Source organism: Python bivittatus, unplaced genomic scaffold (assembly GCF_059951505.1).
Source record: "Python bivittatus isolate LINGU-HERP-01145 unplaced genomic scaffold, Pbiv_v1 ctg000080_np1212, whole genome shotgun sequence".
In the NCBI taxonomy this organism is placed as follows: Eukaryota; Metazoa; Chordata; class Lepidosauria; order Squamata; family Pythonidae; genus Python; species Python bivittatus.
The window spans coordinates 58,184,941-58,203,641 of record NW_028277035.1 but is presented as its reverse complement, the minus strand read 5'-3'; the positions used below and the strand labels follow the sequence as shown (position 1 = coordinate 58,203,641).

The following is an 18,701-nucleotide window of genomic DNA, read 5'->3' as shown; positions in this document are numbered from 1 at the left end:
ACATGATTCTTTCAAAAGCCAGTATTTACATTAATTCTGACCTTTTCCAACCTGGTGTCATCTGTTCAACTCTCATCAACCCTAGCCTTGTAATCTGACAATTATTTATCATACTCATTCCTAGTCTTGTATCTAAAGAAGAAAAAAATATACCTTGGTAGTAGGCACAAAATGAAGAATTGGATTACTGCATTCATGAGAGTCACAAAGATGGATTTTATACGTGGAACAAAAGTTACTAGATGTAAAATTCACTTCTAATTCCAATTCCCTGTTACATATTGTTATATCTGGATCCCACAAGCTTCCTGTGAAATGAAACAAATCCAGATTAAAAACATGACTGAAGTTTTAATCATTTTACTTTAAATTATACATTGCTTTGCAGATCCTGGACAGAAAGTTGGAAATAATTATAGAAATGATTAACAAATGCCCCCAACCCACTGCTCCTTCAACACTGGCATTGTTTTTTATTACTTAACTCTATTTCAACATTTTCCCAAGGAGATTAAGACAATATGGCACTTTCTTGCTCTCCTAATAGTTTTTTTTAAATATTTAATTTAATTACTTTTTGTTTTTATGTTCCAAAGTTATCCAGAGACTACTAAACTAGTAATTCCTTTATCTGAGGACCTACCTTTGCAAGTAATTTTTAGGCAACTTTTAAGTGACAGTTGCTGTATGAAAGGTAAATCTGACATTTTAGACTAACCCCTAAAGATAAGAGTTTATAAAATAAGTCAGAACTACATTATATAAGATAACCAGGAGCTCTGACTAGGTGAAAGCCAATGTAAATGGCCAAAAGCCCAACCTGGTGCCTGCCACATGTGTTAGGAGGACAGCCCCAGAGTTCCTGTTGTAACCTGCCCAGAGTCTTTTCAGCTGGGTACGCCATAAAACTGCTAAATAAATGCTTAAATAAATGCTTAAATAAATAAATAAATTCCTCAACCAGCTATAACCAGAGACTGTGTATTGGTAACCAGGTGCACAGCAGCAAATAGGAGAAAAAAGGAGTGAAATTTTTTAAAAAATAGTAAGTTCTATTTGAAATCTTACAAGGCGAGAATATTACATGCTAATGCTATAACAATCAGAAAAGAGCTGAATAGAAAGCCATGATCATAACACAATGGGATGCACTATTTCTTGGGATAGATCCCAGTTCTAGCAGGTTACAAAGCGGCTCTGCGTACTGAAAACTCAAAAAATGCGTGCAGGGTTGTTAATTAAGACCAGGCAGGAAAAGGAACATAACCAAATGCTCTTCTGTAGTTAACCAAAAATATTCATCTTTTTGGCGCCACTGGATTTATGGGTCATTGCTTGTGGTCATTGTCACCATTGCATTTAATATCTTGAAATACTCTTTATAATAACTTTTTAAATGTCCCTTAGTGTAATGAATTAATGAAAATAACTGTACTCACCTTTTTCTTTTTTATATAATTTCTATTAAAGATTTTTTAAAAGGAAGATAAAAACTAATACAAACTAATATAAAGTAAGAAAAAGAAAAGAAAAAGAAAGAAGTCAAAGAGAAAGTTAAAAGTGCAAGAAAGGAAAAAAAAGTAAAAGAAAAATAGAAAAGAAAGAAAAAAGATACAAAGAAGTAGATTCCGATCTTCTTTACAACAGTTATAAGTGCAATTATAAATTTACCTCTTACTCTATGGTTACAACATAAACTTCTTCTTTCTATAATCTATCCTGTCTAATCATCAAAACTATAAATCATAAGTTCATTTTTTTCTGTTTCACGCAAAAAGTCTACCAGATTTCCAGTCTGTACTTACCTTTTTCTATACAGTTTTGGCAATATTTCAAGCTATTGTCCTCACAGTCTGAAATTAAACAAGAGTTTTTGTATTATAAATTATGAAAGATTAAAAAATCTGAATCAATGGGCTCAAATTATGAGAGAAAGCTTTTAAAATAAAATAAAAGTTAGGAAAAACTGCATGAAAGTACAAGCTGTTCCAGAGCAAGTGAACACCTTACCTTTTAAATCTATAGATTAGATACCATGCTTATCAGACGAAGCTCGGCTGGATCCATTATTTTTATTTTCAGTATATGTGTAACACCTATAATTTTATTTTATTTATTTATATATAAGTAATATATATAAGCCCTACATTTACAGAAGTTATTTTAAGGTAAATCAACACTATTTGTTCAGTTACCTGGAGAAGTTAGCTGTATGTTTATTTCTGAATAATCTTCATTTATATTTGCAGGTGGGAGGTTATAAGCGTCAATGAAGTAATCAATATTTTCTTCTACAGAGAATCCAACAAAGCTGAACTGCCACTGTAATTAAACATATTTGAAGATTACATGATTTTGGATATGAACCAACCCACTCCCTTTCTCTGAAACATTTCTTTTTCAGAATGCAAGCAAAGCAGAAGCATATACTGTACATTGTCACACTTCTCTTATTCCATTTTCCATTGCTGACTGGGCCTGGTGCATTAATGAAATACTAAGCTGAAAATATTACCAAAGAATTTATCATGGGACTTTCTAAGTGTGGGTTTACTGGTCCAGGACAGGAAAATTAGGAATCACTTGCTTCCAAAGATCATACAAGATGCAGCCTATACAGTCTAAAACCAGCTTATATCAGGCACTACCTTGTCAGAATTAAATCTGCTGTCTAGTCAAACCATCTTGGGAAGGCCTGTTAAGAGTTCTCCCATCATAAATCTGACACAGAATTTAATTCAAATGGGAAGCCATTTTTGCATTATAATTCTATATATCGGCTTGTACCACATCCAAAATTTGGATTTCTCTTAACATAAAGCTTTAGTATTCTAATTTTCAATGATCTCTTAAATAAGGATACATCTTTCATTGTTTGGATACAAATTACTATACCATAATTCTTTGTGATTTATAGTACAGTGCACTGATTTATCACCATTTATACTTATATACTAATTGGATTTTAATAATGACCTACAGTTTTTAAAAGTGATACAAAATATTATGTTATTTCACTTATGGAAAACTAATGAAATATTGAACACTTATCTAACAAATTTGGTCCTTTGATGCTTGTAAATTCCCTGTTTATTCATTTTGTAGGTTCTTTTTCGTCTCTTTTTGTGTCTTGTCTTTTTTTCCCTTCTTTCTTTTTTCAAAAATGTTTCCTGATAATAATAATAATAATGATGATGATAATAATAAGTTACCTCCATCTGAAAATGGGGAGACGTGGACTAAATGACAGGCCTATTCTGCGGCAGACCCCACACTTTAGAATTCTCCACTCCAGAGGTCTGTAAAGCTGCTTCCATCATGGATTTTACATGAATTTTAAAGACAGTTTTATTTCACTGGACCCTTAACCCTAACTCTCATTGGCATCAATCTTGGGGGAGGATTAATTTATTATTACTATTGTTTTTTATTATTCTGATTTATTTCTATTGTTGCTTTTGTAATCTGACATGTTGTAAACTATGTATGTAAACACTCAGCCTCTTGAGTTGAGTGAGCTATAAAAATATTAAATACATACGTACAATATCATATTTTGATCTATAATCTGAGTTCATTCAAAGTTTAGCTTGGGTTACCATTTATTTATTTACTGGCCATTATTGTTTACTGTCATATGCCCAACATAGTATTTGGTAGGATTTCAAGTGTACCAAAAAGTTCGGAGTAACTGTGTTTTTATTCAAACAAAACAGAAATCCAATACAGTAGTTGAGTTCATTTTACATTTCTGTTGAAATATCCACCAACCAGAACCAGTTGCAAAAACATTAAAGGGTAGGCTACCTTCGAGAACATTCAGAGCACTGAAATTTATTTTCATGATTTTACACAAAAAACAGCTTTTTGTTATGGCAGCTCAGAAGCTTGATATGGGTAGGAAAAGGTCATATGACTAATGCTACAATAAACAACAGTAATCAGCATCAGGAAGCCTTGTTGATCTGCTGATCACTCATTCATTCCACTGCGGTTGCCGGCTTTGTCACCATTTCTTCCCCAGAAGTCTGCTTATTTCATGTATCTTGATGACATCATAAAACTTGCAGACCTGGCTACACTGTTTTTGCTCTATTACACAGTATCAATTATTGGTCTATTTCATCATGTTGCATTAAAAGAAATAATTTACTCTGGCATTAAGTCATCAGATTGAATAAAATCACATTCTAGCAGCCCAGCACAATAGCAGCACAACACAATACTTTAAAAAAATGCTCTTACTTTTTGATTCTTAGACATGCTTTGATTTGGAAACCTTTCTAAGTAATCACATCGAATACAGCCTAAGTTTCTAGAGGATACGCATATCTTGGTTGCCTTCAAGTATTTTATACTGGCTGCAAGAAAAGAAAAACAAAGTCCTTTTGTCAAAGAAATCTAGTTTGTTTTCAAGATGTTGTCCGTAACAGGGCCTTTCCACTACTACAGGTCTCCCAAAGACATACAGTGGCAGATCTGTGTTTACTTTCACCATCTTATGCCAATCAATACCCAAAGGTCCGTAACAGGGCCTTTCCAACTACTACAGGTCTCCCAAAGACATACAGTGGCAGATCTGTGTTTACTTTCACCATCTTATACCCTATCCCATGTATGGTATTCAATACTGAAAATATGCATTTGTTCTCTTACTGCTGGATTTTAGAGTAATCAAAAGTGTTTTGCATATCCCAATCAGGCAGGAACCAGAAAACAGAAAGGAATAAGAGCAAGGCAAAAATGTACATAGTTGTACAACATAATGTACATAATTGTACAATAAATATTTTTAATCCTCCTGCCCCCAATTTAAAAAAATAAGGAAATATCTGTTTGCATGCACTTCCTATTTTTATAATTTGAATATAAATTTTACAATAAATATATATTCAAATTTTAAAAGCTTTTTGTTCACATACACATAGCAAAACAAAACAAAACAAGTTAAAGGTGCTTTCAGTTATCCTATCACCACTGAGCCAGGAAAAAGCCTGCAAAATGTAAGGAAAGAAGGTTGGGTTGTCTTTTGTGATTTGATATTTTTATCTAGAATGGGACAGCAACAAAGAGATTTATACCCTTCTAATAACTATTCACATTATTCAAAGAATTATGTTTCATGCTCTGTCAGTTTGCCATCTCATTACTGTGCATTGTGATTAGATTATACAATAGAAAATCCTATCTTCAATATACATGAAGAAATATATATATATATATATATATATATGTGTGTGTGTGTGTGTGTGTGTGTGTGTGAGAGAGAGAGAGAGAGAGAGAGAGAGATACATCATCATCAATATATATTCGATATATACGTCATCACTGGGTCTTCTAGTAACTCATATTGTTCTAAACTCATTTGCCAAAAAGACATTTTTATTAATGAAATAAATCATGACACAGAAAATTCAACAAGAGAGATTATTGTTTTCTAATAGCTGCCCCCAAAGAGCAATTTCCTTCTTGTGGCACCATCGGAGCAGAGGGTCTGACAAAGATGTACCACAAACATAACAGCAGTTTGTAGTTGGTACTGTAACAGATCCAAACAGATTTGGGGGAGGGGGGATGTCTATAGTGAGCATATATGTTTGTTACCACTTGTATATTAAAATCCAGCAAATATTATAAGCACACTATTATATCTCCAGTTATCACCAAAAAAGGAAATTAAAATATATTATCAATAGGAAGTGAAATATATATTACTTCCCCTGGAAATTCTTGCCACTTGAGAATTTTACATTACATTACATTACATTCATTCATTCATTCATTCATTCATTCATTCATTCATTCATTCATTCATTCATTCAGGCTTATATGCTGCTCCAATCCCAAAATGATTCTGGGTCACTTACATACCCTCTTACAGTTAAACATTTAAAAACAGTTTAAAAAAAAAAATCCAAAAGGAAAATTACATAAATCAGCACTGATTCTATTTGAGATTATTTCTCAAGAACTTTTATTTTTGGTCAGTTTTACTGCTTTCTACATTCTGAATTACAGTTAACTGAACTTAACTATATGGGCCAAAAGCATAAATACATTTCCTTACTTTTTTTATTACTGGGTTTATTTATTTATTTAGCAAATTTATATGGCCGCCCATCTCACATAACGTGACTCTGGATGGCATACAAACACAGCAACAATTAAAACAATATAACCAATCTTAAAACACTAAACATAAATCAAAACAAAAACATGAAAAAGCCAAAATCGTTGGAGAATAACAATCACCTAACATCATACAACCACCTAGCAGGCTCCCCATAGGATCCCCAAAGTTGCTAGAAAAAAACACACTTTAAGGGCTTTCTGGAATATATATTCAATATACTGTATATATACCTAACACGGATGTGGCCAACCTCACCTCGGGGGCGGGGGGGATGATGTTCCAGAGGGCAAGAGCCACAGCAGGGAAGGCACGTCTTCTGGGTCCCACCAGATGGGATACCTTAGCAGACAGGACCCACAGCGTACCCCTCCTGCTGGACCTGATGGGGTGGGTAGATGTAATTGGAAAGAGGCGGTCCCTCAAATAACCTGGTCCCATGCCATATAGGGCTTTAAAGGTCAAAAACAGCACTTTGAATTGCACCCGAAAGCAGACTGGAAGTCAATGCAGCTTGCTGAGCAAATGTGTAATGTGTGCCACCCTAGGGGCGCACACAACTGTCAGTGCAGACACACGCTACATCAGCTGAATTTTCCGGATGCTCTTCAAGGGCAGCCCCATGTACAGCATGTTACAGTAATCCACTCTGGAGGTGACCAGGATGTAACTGTAGAGCCTAGTGGCCCAGGAAAGGGTGCAACAAACACACAACATGAAGCTGTGCAAAGGCCCTCCTAGCCACAACTGCCAACTGCTCCTCGAGCAGGAGTCGTGAGTCTAGAAGAACCCCTGTATTGCACACTGGGTCTGTCTGAGGTAGTGCCACCCCATCTAGTACAAAGATGATAAAGTCCCAGATGCAAAAGGCCCCCAAAGCCAGAGCCCCTCAGTCTTGCCAGGGTTCGGGTGAAGCCTGTTGTCCCCCATCCAGATCCCCCACAGCCTCCAGGCACTGGAACAAAACATCCACAGCATAGCTTAGTTCACCATTAAAAGTCAGAGCAGAAAAGCCACATTACAGGAAAGCACTGCACAATTCATTATATATGAAAGTATTTGTTACTTTTAATACAGAATGTTTATGGGCCTATTACTCCAGTAATGAGACTTACCATCTTCATTAAGGATCCAAGTTATGTTAAACTGGCAAATTCCTTGTATGTCAACAATCTTGGTGCTGATATTAAAAAGAGCTGCTGGCGTGAACCTGTGTTCCTGTCCCAATTCAGGAGAAGGCCCTTGCAAAGAATGGAAGCGAGGAGTTAGTACGTTTGTAGGGAAAACCTTCAGCCTAGCAGGCTGACCCAACTCGCCTGCAAGGCCTTGGAGCCTTGAGTGAGGCACCCCTCCCCCTCTGAATACCACCTCTCATCTCCAGCAAAAGCCACACTAGTGGGCACTTTGTCTGGAGTTCCCACTGTCTCAGCCACCTTTCAAGAAAGGGTACAGGAATGCCACAGCCACAGAATCAACACCAGTAGGAGCCGGGCTGGAGGGTCTGTTAGTAAAAGTCCAGCTGGAACATGGCTCTCTTTGGGCTCCCTACACCTTCCTCCAAGAGAAAAGATGTAGGGTTAAAGATCTCCTGATGGATTTTGGCAACCATTTTACCTCACACCTTTTCTGAAGGAGAAGATGTGAGGAGAACCAAAATCAACACAAAAATGTGTATATACTGTACTAGTTTAGCCTGCAGAAATGTCCTAGCTACAGTCACATCCAAAACAGTTTGAAATCTTATTCCCAAGAACATTTGCTTATTGTATTATCTGTTTCAAGCTCTAATAACTGCTAAAACTGCCATCAGAACATGTGCTGATTCAGAACATAAACAGTTTCTCTTGTATTGGGATGACATTAATTAATTTTAAAAAATGCTAAATATTTACACCACTGAGATTTAATTGTTCTGCCATCACATGCTGGCATTGTAATCTGGGGGTCCTGGAATACAATGAGGTTCATGCAAAGTCCAAACCCCAACCTTCCTATGCATTATTTTGTACTCCTGATGCATTTCAATGAACCCTTCAGCAAGTATGAGCATAACATTTACCGGCAAAAGTCTTCACCCCTCCCTGCCAATCCCTTGTGTTTTCTTCATTCACTTCCCCACCTACTTATGCACAACTGGGAATATTAACAGTAAAACTATCCCAGGCAGTACAGCATTAAAAAGAATATCATGCTCTAAGACTACTCATTATACCTCTCTTGAGAAAGCCACTAGTATTTACAGGGTGACCAAAAAAATTGTGTTCTTTTTGGTTGATTTTTGCCTTTGATTTATTGATTTAGTTTGCCTTATCCAAAAGCATTGGAACAGAGGAGTTTAAACATCATCTCCAGGAATTGGAGCTGAGTCAGCTGAACTCAGATATTATCCAATTCAGTGGAATCCAGAGAGGGCTTCTTCACAAGAGGTTTTACAACAGACTTAAGGCTGGAGACTTCAGTTCCTTCCTTCCTTCTTCTAGTAAGGCACTGACTGCTCCCTGAACCCCCTCGGCCAAACCTCCTTCGCCTGACCTAAGGAAGGGCAAGGTCCAGCCTGGGGATGGTGAACATGCTTGTTTTGTGCTCATTGATTAAAGAGGCCATAAAGACTTCATATGTTGATTACATCTTAAAAGACCTACAACAGCAACGAGGTGCATATATATCCGATACATGCAACAGAATTTTAACAATTTTTAACATTTAAAATAATATGTTATTTATACATACCATCTTCTTCATAACACTTGATCAGCTGTAATGAAAAAGGAAACCAGGGTTAAAAGAAAAGGAAATGTAATAAACAGAATGTTACTTTCTAGAAAAAGATGTCAGCTTTAGAGCACTATAAACATTTTTAGAGGGGAGGGCGGAGCTGGCGTCGCGGCGATACGGCGGGCGATCCTGGGCTCCCAGGATCGCAGCCGATATCTCCCCCCCCTGGACGGTCCCGATGGACCTAAGCCGTCCCGTAGAGATGGCGATCGCAAAGGGCGCGTCCTGTGGATCTCAGGGACGCCACAAGTCCCAGATTGATCCCAGGAGAAGCTCTTGAAGCCGGCGGAGGAGAGGCAGCCATTTAATGACTGCGAAAGCCGGGACAGCTCCAAAGGAAGAAGAAAGAGAGGGATGTCAACCGGGTGAGATGGACCTTTACTATTCAACTATTCTTAGAGAACACCTTAAGTAACTTAAAGAGATTTTTAAAAGTGAAGAAAAGTGGATTAAGCGGCGAGATTGAGCCTTATAAAAAAAAGGGGGGGGAAATTTTTTTCTTTCTAACTTTCCCTTTTTAGTGGAATTGGCAAGATGTTTTTCTTTTAAAAAAAAATATATATTTTTAATTGGACTGGCTTTTTCTTTTCAATACTTAATAATTTTTTATCTTAAGCTTCTTTTTTGACTAAGATTTTTTTATTGCTATAAGAAACTTATATTTTTTGATTTCGAAATGGGGAAAGTGGAGTTAAGAGAAAGTAAATGAAAGAAAGTTGCACTGCCATCTAGAGGCTCGATATAGTGCCTTTTTTTTCATTGTGACGTATGCTCAAGGACCCTGGGCTTTCTAAAAAGATAGTGGGATGTGCATGTTTATACAGGTGCCATCCGAATAACTATAAACAAGAAAGCGGAGTTGAAAGCGATTTTTGAAAATAATTCAAGATGGAAAGTTTGAGTTAGTCACAAGAGCCTTGATTAGTGGCAGTAGCTCTTCTTTCTGCTAGAAGCTCTGCTTTGCTCTCTATCCCTCCCCCAGTTGGATTTTTAAAGAGACCTAGCCTTTCCCCTCCTCTTCTTTTTTTTTTCTTTTTCTTTTTTTTTTCTTCTTTCTCTTGGCAAGAACAAAGATAAAGAATCCTTTGACTTAATGAAGGTTTATACAAGATAATAGACTATACGAGAAACACAATGCAGAAAAAGATTTTTAAACTATTGAGGATGACTATAAAAAACTGGAACAAGAGCTGCAGAAATTCCCGCAAAAAAAAGAAAAAAAAGATATTAAAGCTAAAATGGACTTAATTAAACATAAAACGGGATCAATGGGAAAGGAAGAAATAGCACAAGAAATCAGAAACATTAAACAGAATTATTTTGAGGCTTATAAACTGAGAATTAAAAGGGTTAATCAACTGATAAATGAAGAGGGACAGACTTGTTCTTGGTACTGAGGGTGAGAAAAAGATTATACAAGATTATAATGGAGAATCGTACTAAGAGAATGCATAAAAAGAAGTAAAACAATATTGAAAGAAACTACTCCAGATGCCTAAAGAAAAAACGAGGGGAATGCAACAATGATGGAACTGACAGAAGCTTCAAAAAGCAGAATGTTTGAAAGGACATTTATTATTGCTTTCTCTTATCCAATAATATAGAAAAAGGAATAAACAGCTAGATGTTTTGGGATCATTGAATGAAAAGGGTGAACTTAAAATTATGCAAGCGTTGCAATAAGGTATAAAACTGAGATATATAGTAAAGAATTGTATTTGATTGTAAATGTTTTAAGAGATTAGACTAAAATTCATACATGGTTGGATATAGTAACATATAGATTTTAAACTAGAGACATTTTTGTTGAAACATGTAGTGAAGAATTAAGTATGTTTTGATAGTGGTTAGAACTGTAACTTTTAAGAATTGGAAGAATGAAAAAGTACCTATGCAGGAGGAAGTTATTGAAAATTATGGAATGTGCAGAGATGAGTTAAATTGATATTTGAAATTAGAGTAAGAAGATAAGTAATTTTATATGACACGGGATTTGTTTTTTAATGATTGGATGAGAAAATATAGTAATGTAATGGATTAGGAAATTTTATAATAGAAATTTGATATTAATTATTATATATATACACATATAATCGATGGATAAAAATGTACTACTAATCCTATTGAAAGTTAAAAATTTTTGTAATAAATTATTCTATAGACTAGCTATGAATGATTAATAATTGTTAATTGATAAGTATACAAGTATATTTTGAATAGATGATATGAGAATTTAAGATTATGAAAGGGGTACCAACGAGTTGGTAACTGGTTGATACACGGTATAAAATGGAAGATTTTTTTTTTTTATGCTTTTGTATGTTTTTGTTTGTTTATGTATGTTTTGTGTTTGTTGTAAAGAATAAAAAATTTTATTAAAAAAAAAACATTTTTAGAGGCCAATTGTTTATTGATTACATTTATATCCTACCTCTCCTCTAAGGTGCTCACAGTTGTGTAAATGGGTCATTCCTCTTTCACCCTCATCATAACAATCCCGAGGGAAAAAAATCACTGGCAAACAGTGCCAGCAAAATGGATGTTAACCAGTCAGCCAAGGATGGCCTCAGACCAATGGGTGAAGTAGCTAATTTATGGTTAGCTATGGATCTGGCATTTTTTAAAACATTAAACTGCCGGGGAAGCACTGGCAGGAGATGGACTATATCAGGCTACGGGCAGAGCAGTCAGAGAGTTGTGTACCCTTTTAAAGACACATTAACTGCTTCATGTGATCATAGCGTGAAGGAGGGAGACACATCATACTTGTGAAATAGCACATGCAGAGTATTACTGGCATAACAGGTATGGTGGCAACACACCTAACTATTTAGAAGGCTAGATATGAGAGCAAGAGCAATTAATATATAGCATTCAAAAGATCACTGTTAACATTTGTGAGACTATGAACAAAAGTGTGATTTATGCTGTGGTATCAAGAAAGCCGACTTTCAGTTTACAAGAGATAATATCTTTATGTCTGATTAAAAGGGCCTTTTTAAACGTGCTTAGCATTTTTTCTTATAAGTAAACAAATCTTGTAATAAAGAATATGGTACCTATTTCGGGTGTGCTATGTCATCTCTGCCATGACAAGATTTATATTCTTTAATCATCTTTAGTGCATACATGCATAAAATCTGCATATTGTATATATAAACGTCAGAGACTCTTCTAACTGTTCTAGTTGGGAGAGAAGTTGGCTACCTACGCACAGTTCCCCATTATACCTCCTATCAGTCCAGCAATACTTGCCAGAATGTAAAATCAAACGCCAAGTGAATTTTCTGGTTAATCTTCTGGTTGAGATGGATTATGAAAATACAGGCAATTTCAGAGTGACACACTTGTTTTGCAATTCTCTTCTAAGATAAACTCACTTGATGGTAAATCTCTTGAAGTCTTAATCTGATGCTGATATCTACAGGGCTCACAAATTTTATCTGCAAGTTATCTCTTTTAGTTTTGTTCTTCTCTTGAGATACAGGTAGACCACTCGTTCAGTGACCATTCAAAGTTACGATGGTGCTGAATCAGTGGTGGTTACAACCAGTCCTCAAAGCTCCAGCTGTCCCAGCACCCCCGCAGTCACACGATCGTGATCTGGGCACTTGGCAACCAGCTTGCACTTAGGACAGTTGCAGCATCCTGCGATCATGTGATCACAATTTGAGATCTTCCCTGCCAGTTTCCCACAAGCAAAGTCAATGGGGAAACTGGCAGGGAAGGTCACAAGTTGCTTGGGTAAGTCTCCCCTATCCATGCACCCCCCCAACTCCTCTGCACTCATGCCACGTCTCACCAGTCACCCTCATGCACCCTTTTCCACCCTCGCACACCTTACCCTCCCTGAGCCTTGCTGTGTTCATGCTGCACCTCCTTGGCCACTCGCGTACCCTCCCCCACCAAGCAGTATCCACCCCAAGCCCAGCTGCACTTGTGCTGTGTCTCCCCCACTACTTGCGCACCCTTGCGCACCCTTCTCCACCACCTGTGCATCCCCCTTGCTCCCTCTCCCACCAAGCAGCAGCCACTTACTGTACCTGCCTGCCCACCTGTTGCAAACCACCTGGGACTTGCAACTTCCTGCCAGCTTCCCCACTGACTTTGGTTCTTGGAATCTGGCAGGAAGTTGCAAGGAGGTGCTTGCTTAGCGACCCACAATCCTCACTTAACAACAGGAACGGGGACTGCAGGGATAGCTGTCACTAAGCGATGCGGTCATGTGACATTGTACTTTATGACTGCATCACTTAGTGAGAGAAATTCTTGTCCCAATTGTCGTTGTAATGTGAGGATTATCTGTATTTAGATTGTTTAGATTTCCTTGAATATTTACTGAAATGAAAATATTATCTAGTTTAATTTGGCATATAAGCCTGATGATTTATCATAATTGTAATTCATTCTAAGAACCAAGAAGGTGGAAATTCTTAAATTGAGAGCCATGCATCTTGAATCACTTGAATACATGAGTCACTTGACTCATCTGCAACAGGTTTTGCACCCAGAATGTACATAGATATACTGCATTATACCTACAACTTGGAATGCAGATAACAGTATGCCAGTGATAATAGAAGAAGAAGAAATGAGTCTGGGGAAAAATTGTAACAACATTCTGAATAACTGTGATCCTCATGAAAAAGTTACTGTGGTTTTTTGTTTTTTTGTTTTTTTTAAGGGAATCATCAAATCTCTGAAACCTTTTCTGAAAATAGATAGGGAGAGAATGATAAGAGATTACTATTTGGGGTTTTATTTGGAGAAGAGACTGAAGACTGAGTCTTCCAAAAAGAAGAGAAAGGAATTCAAAGTGGATCTATCAGATCAGGATTAAATTGTCTATGTTTTGATCTTGGATTGTTAATACTGATTTTTCTTCTTCTGACCAGAACTGTAAGACAATGATTTATACCTGTAAAAGTGATTTATTTGGTTTAGTTTAAAATACATATGTTGTTGTTGTTGTTGTTATTGTTATTATTATTATTATTGGTCTTTTGTATGCTTAAGCAGAGAGATCTTTTAGGTTTTACTTTTCAGAAAAAAATTAGAAGTTAAAATGCAAAATGGACCTATTTGTTTAAGCTTAAAATACATAGTTTATTATCACTGGGACTCTTAATGCTTTTACTGATTAGATAGATTGTTGAATATTTTTCATAATTTGGTTATTTTTTAGGGATGAGAAAGGGGATGAAGAGGACTTTTTTCAGTAATATTAGAGAAGGTGTAAAGTTACTGTTAATGGATATACAGTACTTGTTGGGAGGGAGGGGGAAGTCACCTTTTACATTTCTTTCTTTCTCTTTCTTTCTCTCTTTCTTTTTTTCTTTTTGTAGGTCTCTTATTTTGTATTGTATTACTTTTTTGTATTACTTTTTATATACATAAACTTTAATAAAACTTTAATAAAATATTATTTAAAAATAATAAAAAAAGAAAAAGTTACTGTGTTTAGGTGACATGAATGGGTGGGTTCAAGCAAGACAAGATAGTAGGAAAAAAGTGATTGGGTTATTCAGAAACCCAGGAATGAATGGAAATGATGACTGTTAAGTACCTGCTTGGAAAAAGACCTGTTTGCTTCAGATATATGTCTGTTTATATGTACATATAGCAAATGGATAAAATCTAAAAACATGATTGATTTGATTGCTTATGATGAAAGATTAAAGTAGTGAAGATACAGGGGGTGATGAGAGGTTCTGAATGTGGCACAGATCATTATTTGGTAATATCAAGAATGGATCTTAGGGAAAATGAAGAAAAAAAAAGCAGTGAAAGAAATTTCAGAGGAAGTAGAATGACTTCAGGAAGAAGTCAATGGTTGAACAGTAAACTGCAAGACAAGGATGTCTAATGTCCCCTTGGTTGTTTAATATATTTATGGATTAATGTATATGGAATGCTTGTAGTACTATGTTCTTGGCTCAGAGTCCAAAAGATGCGCAGCTAATATAGAAAGACTAAATGATGCAATAAGGACCATAGATCATAATAATTTCTGCTTTATTTTTTATGAAAGTTATAAGGAACTGTTTGTGGATATGAGATTTTGTCACAACTCCTCTTTAAACATTCAACATTTTGAGTGCGTTCATTAAAATTCACTTTAAGCTTAGCACATTGATCCAATGGTCCAACACAGATAATATAAATCCACAGAGAAACATATTTTTTCCAAATGGAAAGGAATGCTCTGTAAAAAGTGAATCTCTGTTCTCTCCAACTTCATTGTTATGCCACATATTACCAGCAGTGCAAGACTAAAACATCTGTCTGAACAATTCTAATTACATAGAATTCTTCCTAATTCCAACAGCTTCCAGGTTCTTCTTCCACAGAACTGTAATCTGGAACTTTGCTGGTGTGATGTCTACAATTCCTCCTGCCCCATTGCCCTTTGGCTTGGTGAATTTGGAATGGAAATATTCAGAAAAAGTATATAAAGGAATTGTTTGCAGTTTGCTAAAGCAGGCACAACAGCAGGTCAGAGATCCTTCATTGTTCAAGGAGGTGAAAGTGTGGTAAACGGGGAGGGAGTCTTGGCCATCGATTTGGACAAAAAGCCAGAAAGTCTTCCAACACCTTTGGAAGATTCTGATGAAATGAACTGGGACCTACAAAACTTAGGCGATAATAAATGCATTCGTCTTTAAGGTAACACAGAATTGTTTGTTTCATTATGGCAGCATGGCCAATCTCTTTGAAAATCTTTTAAAAGGGAGATTAAAAGTTATTGGATTAGGAATGTAAAGTTTTCTTTAATGGTTAGAAGTGGACAATCTGTGGTTTTTGTCACACAAAACATCACTTTCCACATCCAGCCTGGCCAGGCAGCCTCCTGTGGGTGTAAGCAACACTTATTATCGTCTCCCTCAACCTACATGTAAAGCCAGAAGGTAAATTGGGATGTACTGAAGAGCAGTTTAAAAGTGGAATCTTAGATGCTCTACGTCTAACAACAACAACGACGCATTGGAGTTTGGTATGAAAAATCTCATCCCCAACCTCTTTTTTTTAAATATAATTTTTACTGAAGAAATTTTTAACAGGATAAAAACAATACGAATATTAGAAAAGAAACAAAGAAAAGAAGGAAGAATAGTGAATATGAATGAAAAAAAGAAAGAAGAGAAAATACAGTGGTACCTCGGTTCATGAACTTAATTCGTTCCGCGACTCTGGTTGTGGAACCGAGTTGGTCGTGAACCGAATCAAATTTTCCCATAAGGTTCAATGTAAATACGGTTAATCCGTTCTGACCCCTCCGAATTTGGTCGCCAACCGATTTTTGATCGCGTCCCGAATCAAATTTCCCCATAAGGTTCAATGTAATTAAATCTCATCCCCAACCTCTTTTTTTTAAATATACGGTTAATCCGTTCTGAACCATATTTTTTTTTTTTTAAACCACAAAAATATGACACAAAGTACAGTACAAAGAGAGAGAACGCTAACCTTGCTCGACGCGACTTCTGGCGTGGAGGACAGGAAGGCGGGTGGGGAGGCGGTTACTGCTTGGAGGGAGAGTCCCCCTCCCTACAGGAAGCCGTGACCATGTGTCACAGCAGGGAAAATGGCCGTGGTTCCTGTTCGTCACCCGATCCAGCGTTCGTGAACGGAGGCAAAATTTTGCGAACGGAGTTGTTCATGAACCGAATTGTTCGTGAACAGAAGCGTTTGTGAACCGAGGTACCACTGTATTATAAAGAAGTGACATCTGATGTTTTTGACAGTGATTATAAATGCATTTATATTTTACCCTCTCTAAAGTTACTTCATAATTTCCTCCTTCCATAAGCTACCCTTTCTAACCTTCAAACCCATAAATGACAAGTTCATTTTTCTCTTTTTTCAACAAAAAGTCCAAAAGAGGTTTCCAGTCACTCATAAATGTAGTTGTTGACCCTTCTCTAATCAAACAAGTTAATTTTGCTAGTTCTGTCGTTTCACCAGCCATTCCTCCATTGTGGGTATTTCAGAACCTTTGCATTTTTGCACACATAATAGCCTCGCAGCAGTAATCATATATATAAAATAATCTACCATGGCTCTTTTCTAACTGACCATCCATTAATCCCAGCAAGAAAAGTTCTGGTTTCAGGTGAATGTTGATCTTTAAAATTCTTTGTATAATTATATGTATTTGAACCCAGACATTTCTGGCTTTTTTTACAAATCCACCAAGCAAAAACCTCATCCTCAGCCTATGACCACTTGTTGTACTCACAGGACCTGATTTCAGAATTAACTCTTTCAAAAGTTTATTTGCACCAGGCTGCAGTTGATCACTTGTAATTTTTCAGGTAGTTTTCCTAAGCAGTGCGCTGCTACCAGGGGCTTCAGCTAAGGCAGACGGGATAAGCCGCAGGTCTCTCTGCTGAGTCTCCCGCTCCTTCCACGACGAGGGCTCTCTCAAAGCCCTGAGTGGCAGCGAGGGCGCCCCGAACCTTTCCAAGCCGCCTTCCAGGCAGAACATCTAATGCTGAGGCTCTACAGCAGCCTTTTTCAAAGCCTCCTGGGTTTCTACCAAGGGAGGGGCAAGCTCGAGGCCGAGGCCAACGCGAGGGAGAAAAGGTGCAGCAGTTTTGGCACCGCTTACCGGCTGGGCTTCTCCTTCGAAGCTCTTCCCGCTGAGCACCGTGCCCAGCAGCAGCCACGCCGCGGTGTTCATGCTTGGCGGCTCTTCTCAGAGCTGCCTCCTAGCCTCCCGGCTTGGCTCGCTCGCTCGCCCTCTCTTCTCGCCTAGGCTCTCGAGGATGGCTCAGCCAGCCCTTCTGGCCTCTCCCCCCGCCACATTTGTACCCTTCCTCCGCCCCGCTCCGGATCACAACCTACAACTCCGCCAGGAGCTCACTGCTCAGAGGCAGCCCTGCCAACTCGGGTTGCAGGGCGAGGAGATAAGAATCACGTCTCACACGCTGCCTTTCAGGAACGGAAAAGCCGGAACGCGCAGACGGCTAGAGGTTCTGGCCCTTCTCCCTCCGCAGGCTGAAGCATCAGCGGCGCCTCGTCCGTAGCCCTCCTCATTTTCCGAGGGTCTTGAGGGCGCTGGGGTAATTGAAATAAAGCAGTCAAAATTATTTACATGCCTTGACTTTATTATTCACTTTCCGGCTGGAAGGCAGAAACGTAGGGCGAGGGAACGCAACTCAGAGCAAGCAGGATGGTCATCAGCTGCCAATGGAGCCGGCTGTATGTCTCCTTTATCACCGTACTGTTGTTATAATCATTCTTCATCCCGAAGGAATGTAATTTCACTATTTTTAAAATTAGCAGTATCTTTTTAAGACATGGCATATTGTAGCATATAGATACAGATATTCTCGAAGTTGCCTTTTTACTATCCCTGGTCCACAGCCAATATACTAACATGTGCTGATACGCTTGCTAGTGATTTGGCTGTAGACTAGGGCTACGTGAAAGCCCAACTTCAAAATGTTACTTACTTGGCCACTTGCTTTCTCTCACCCTAACCTACTTTACAAGGTTGTAAAGAAATTCAAAATCAGAACCACTTGTTCAATGTTTAGCGTGGAGAAATAAACATCTAATTCTGTAAAATTCTTAATATTATACATGTTGGTCAAAAACCGCAATACAGATTTAGCTACCTACCTTAATGTTACAGAAAAAAGATGACAAAAAGATGCAATTGCATCTGATGAAGTACACCCAACCCCAAAGTTTATTACACAACATATCTGTTCATCTTCACCACGTCACAATATGTCTTTTTAAGGAATGTTTAATGAAATGGCTGTATCTCCTTGAATGTTGTAGAAAT

At 37.4% G+C, this 18,701-nt stretch overlaps 1 protein-coding gene across 1 annotated transcript in view; it reads right to left on the bottom strand.

Moving 5' to 3' along the window:
* The window catches only part of IL17RB (interleukin 17 receptor B), a 31,200-nt gene extending 13,612 nt beyond the window's left edge, over positions 1 to 17,588 (bottom strand). The window contains exons 1-7 of the mRNA XM_088134690.1: positions 17,517 to 17,588; positions 8,861 to 8,885; positions 7,246 to 7,371; positions 4,246 to 4,361; positions 2,196 to 2,322; positions 1,806 to 1,853; positions 154 to 308 (exon numbers count right to left, since the gene is read on the bottom strand). Of these exons, the coding sequence (XP_087990816.1) occupies positions 154 to 308; positions 1,806 to 1,853; positions 2,196 to 2,322; positions 4,246 to 4,361; positions 7,246 to 7,371; positions 8,861 to 8,885; positions 17,517 to 17,588 (669 nt within the window). The remainder of the gene's footprint in view (positions 1 to 153; positions 309 to 1,805; positions 1,854 to 2,195; positions 2,323 to 4,245; positions 4,362 to 7,245; positions 7,372 to 8,860; positions 8,886 to 17,516) is intronic.
* Between the last annotated feature and the right edge of the window lie 1,113 nt (positions 17,589 to 18,701).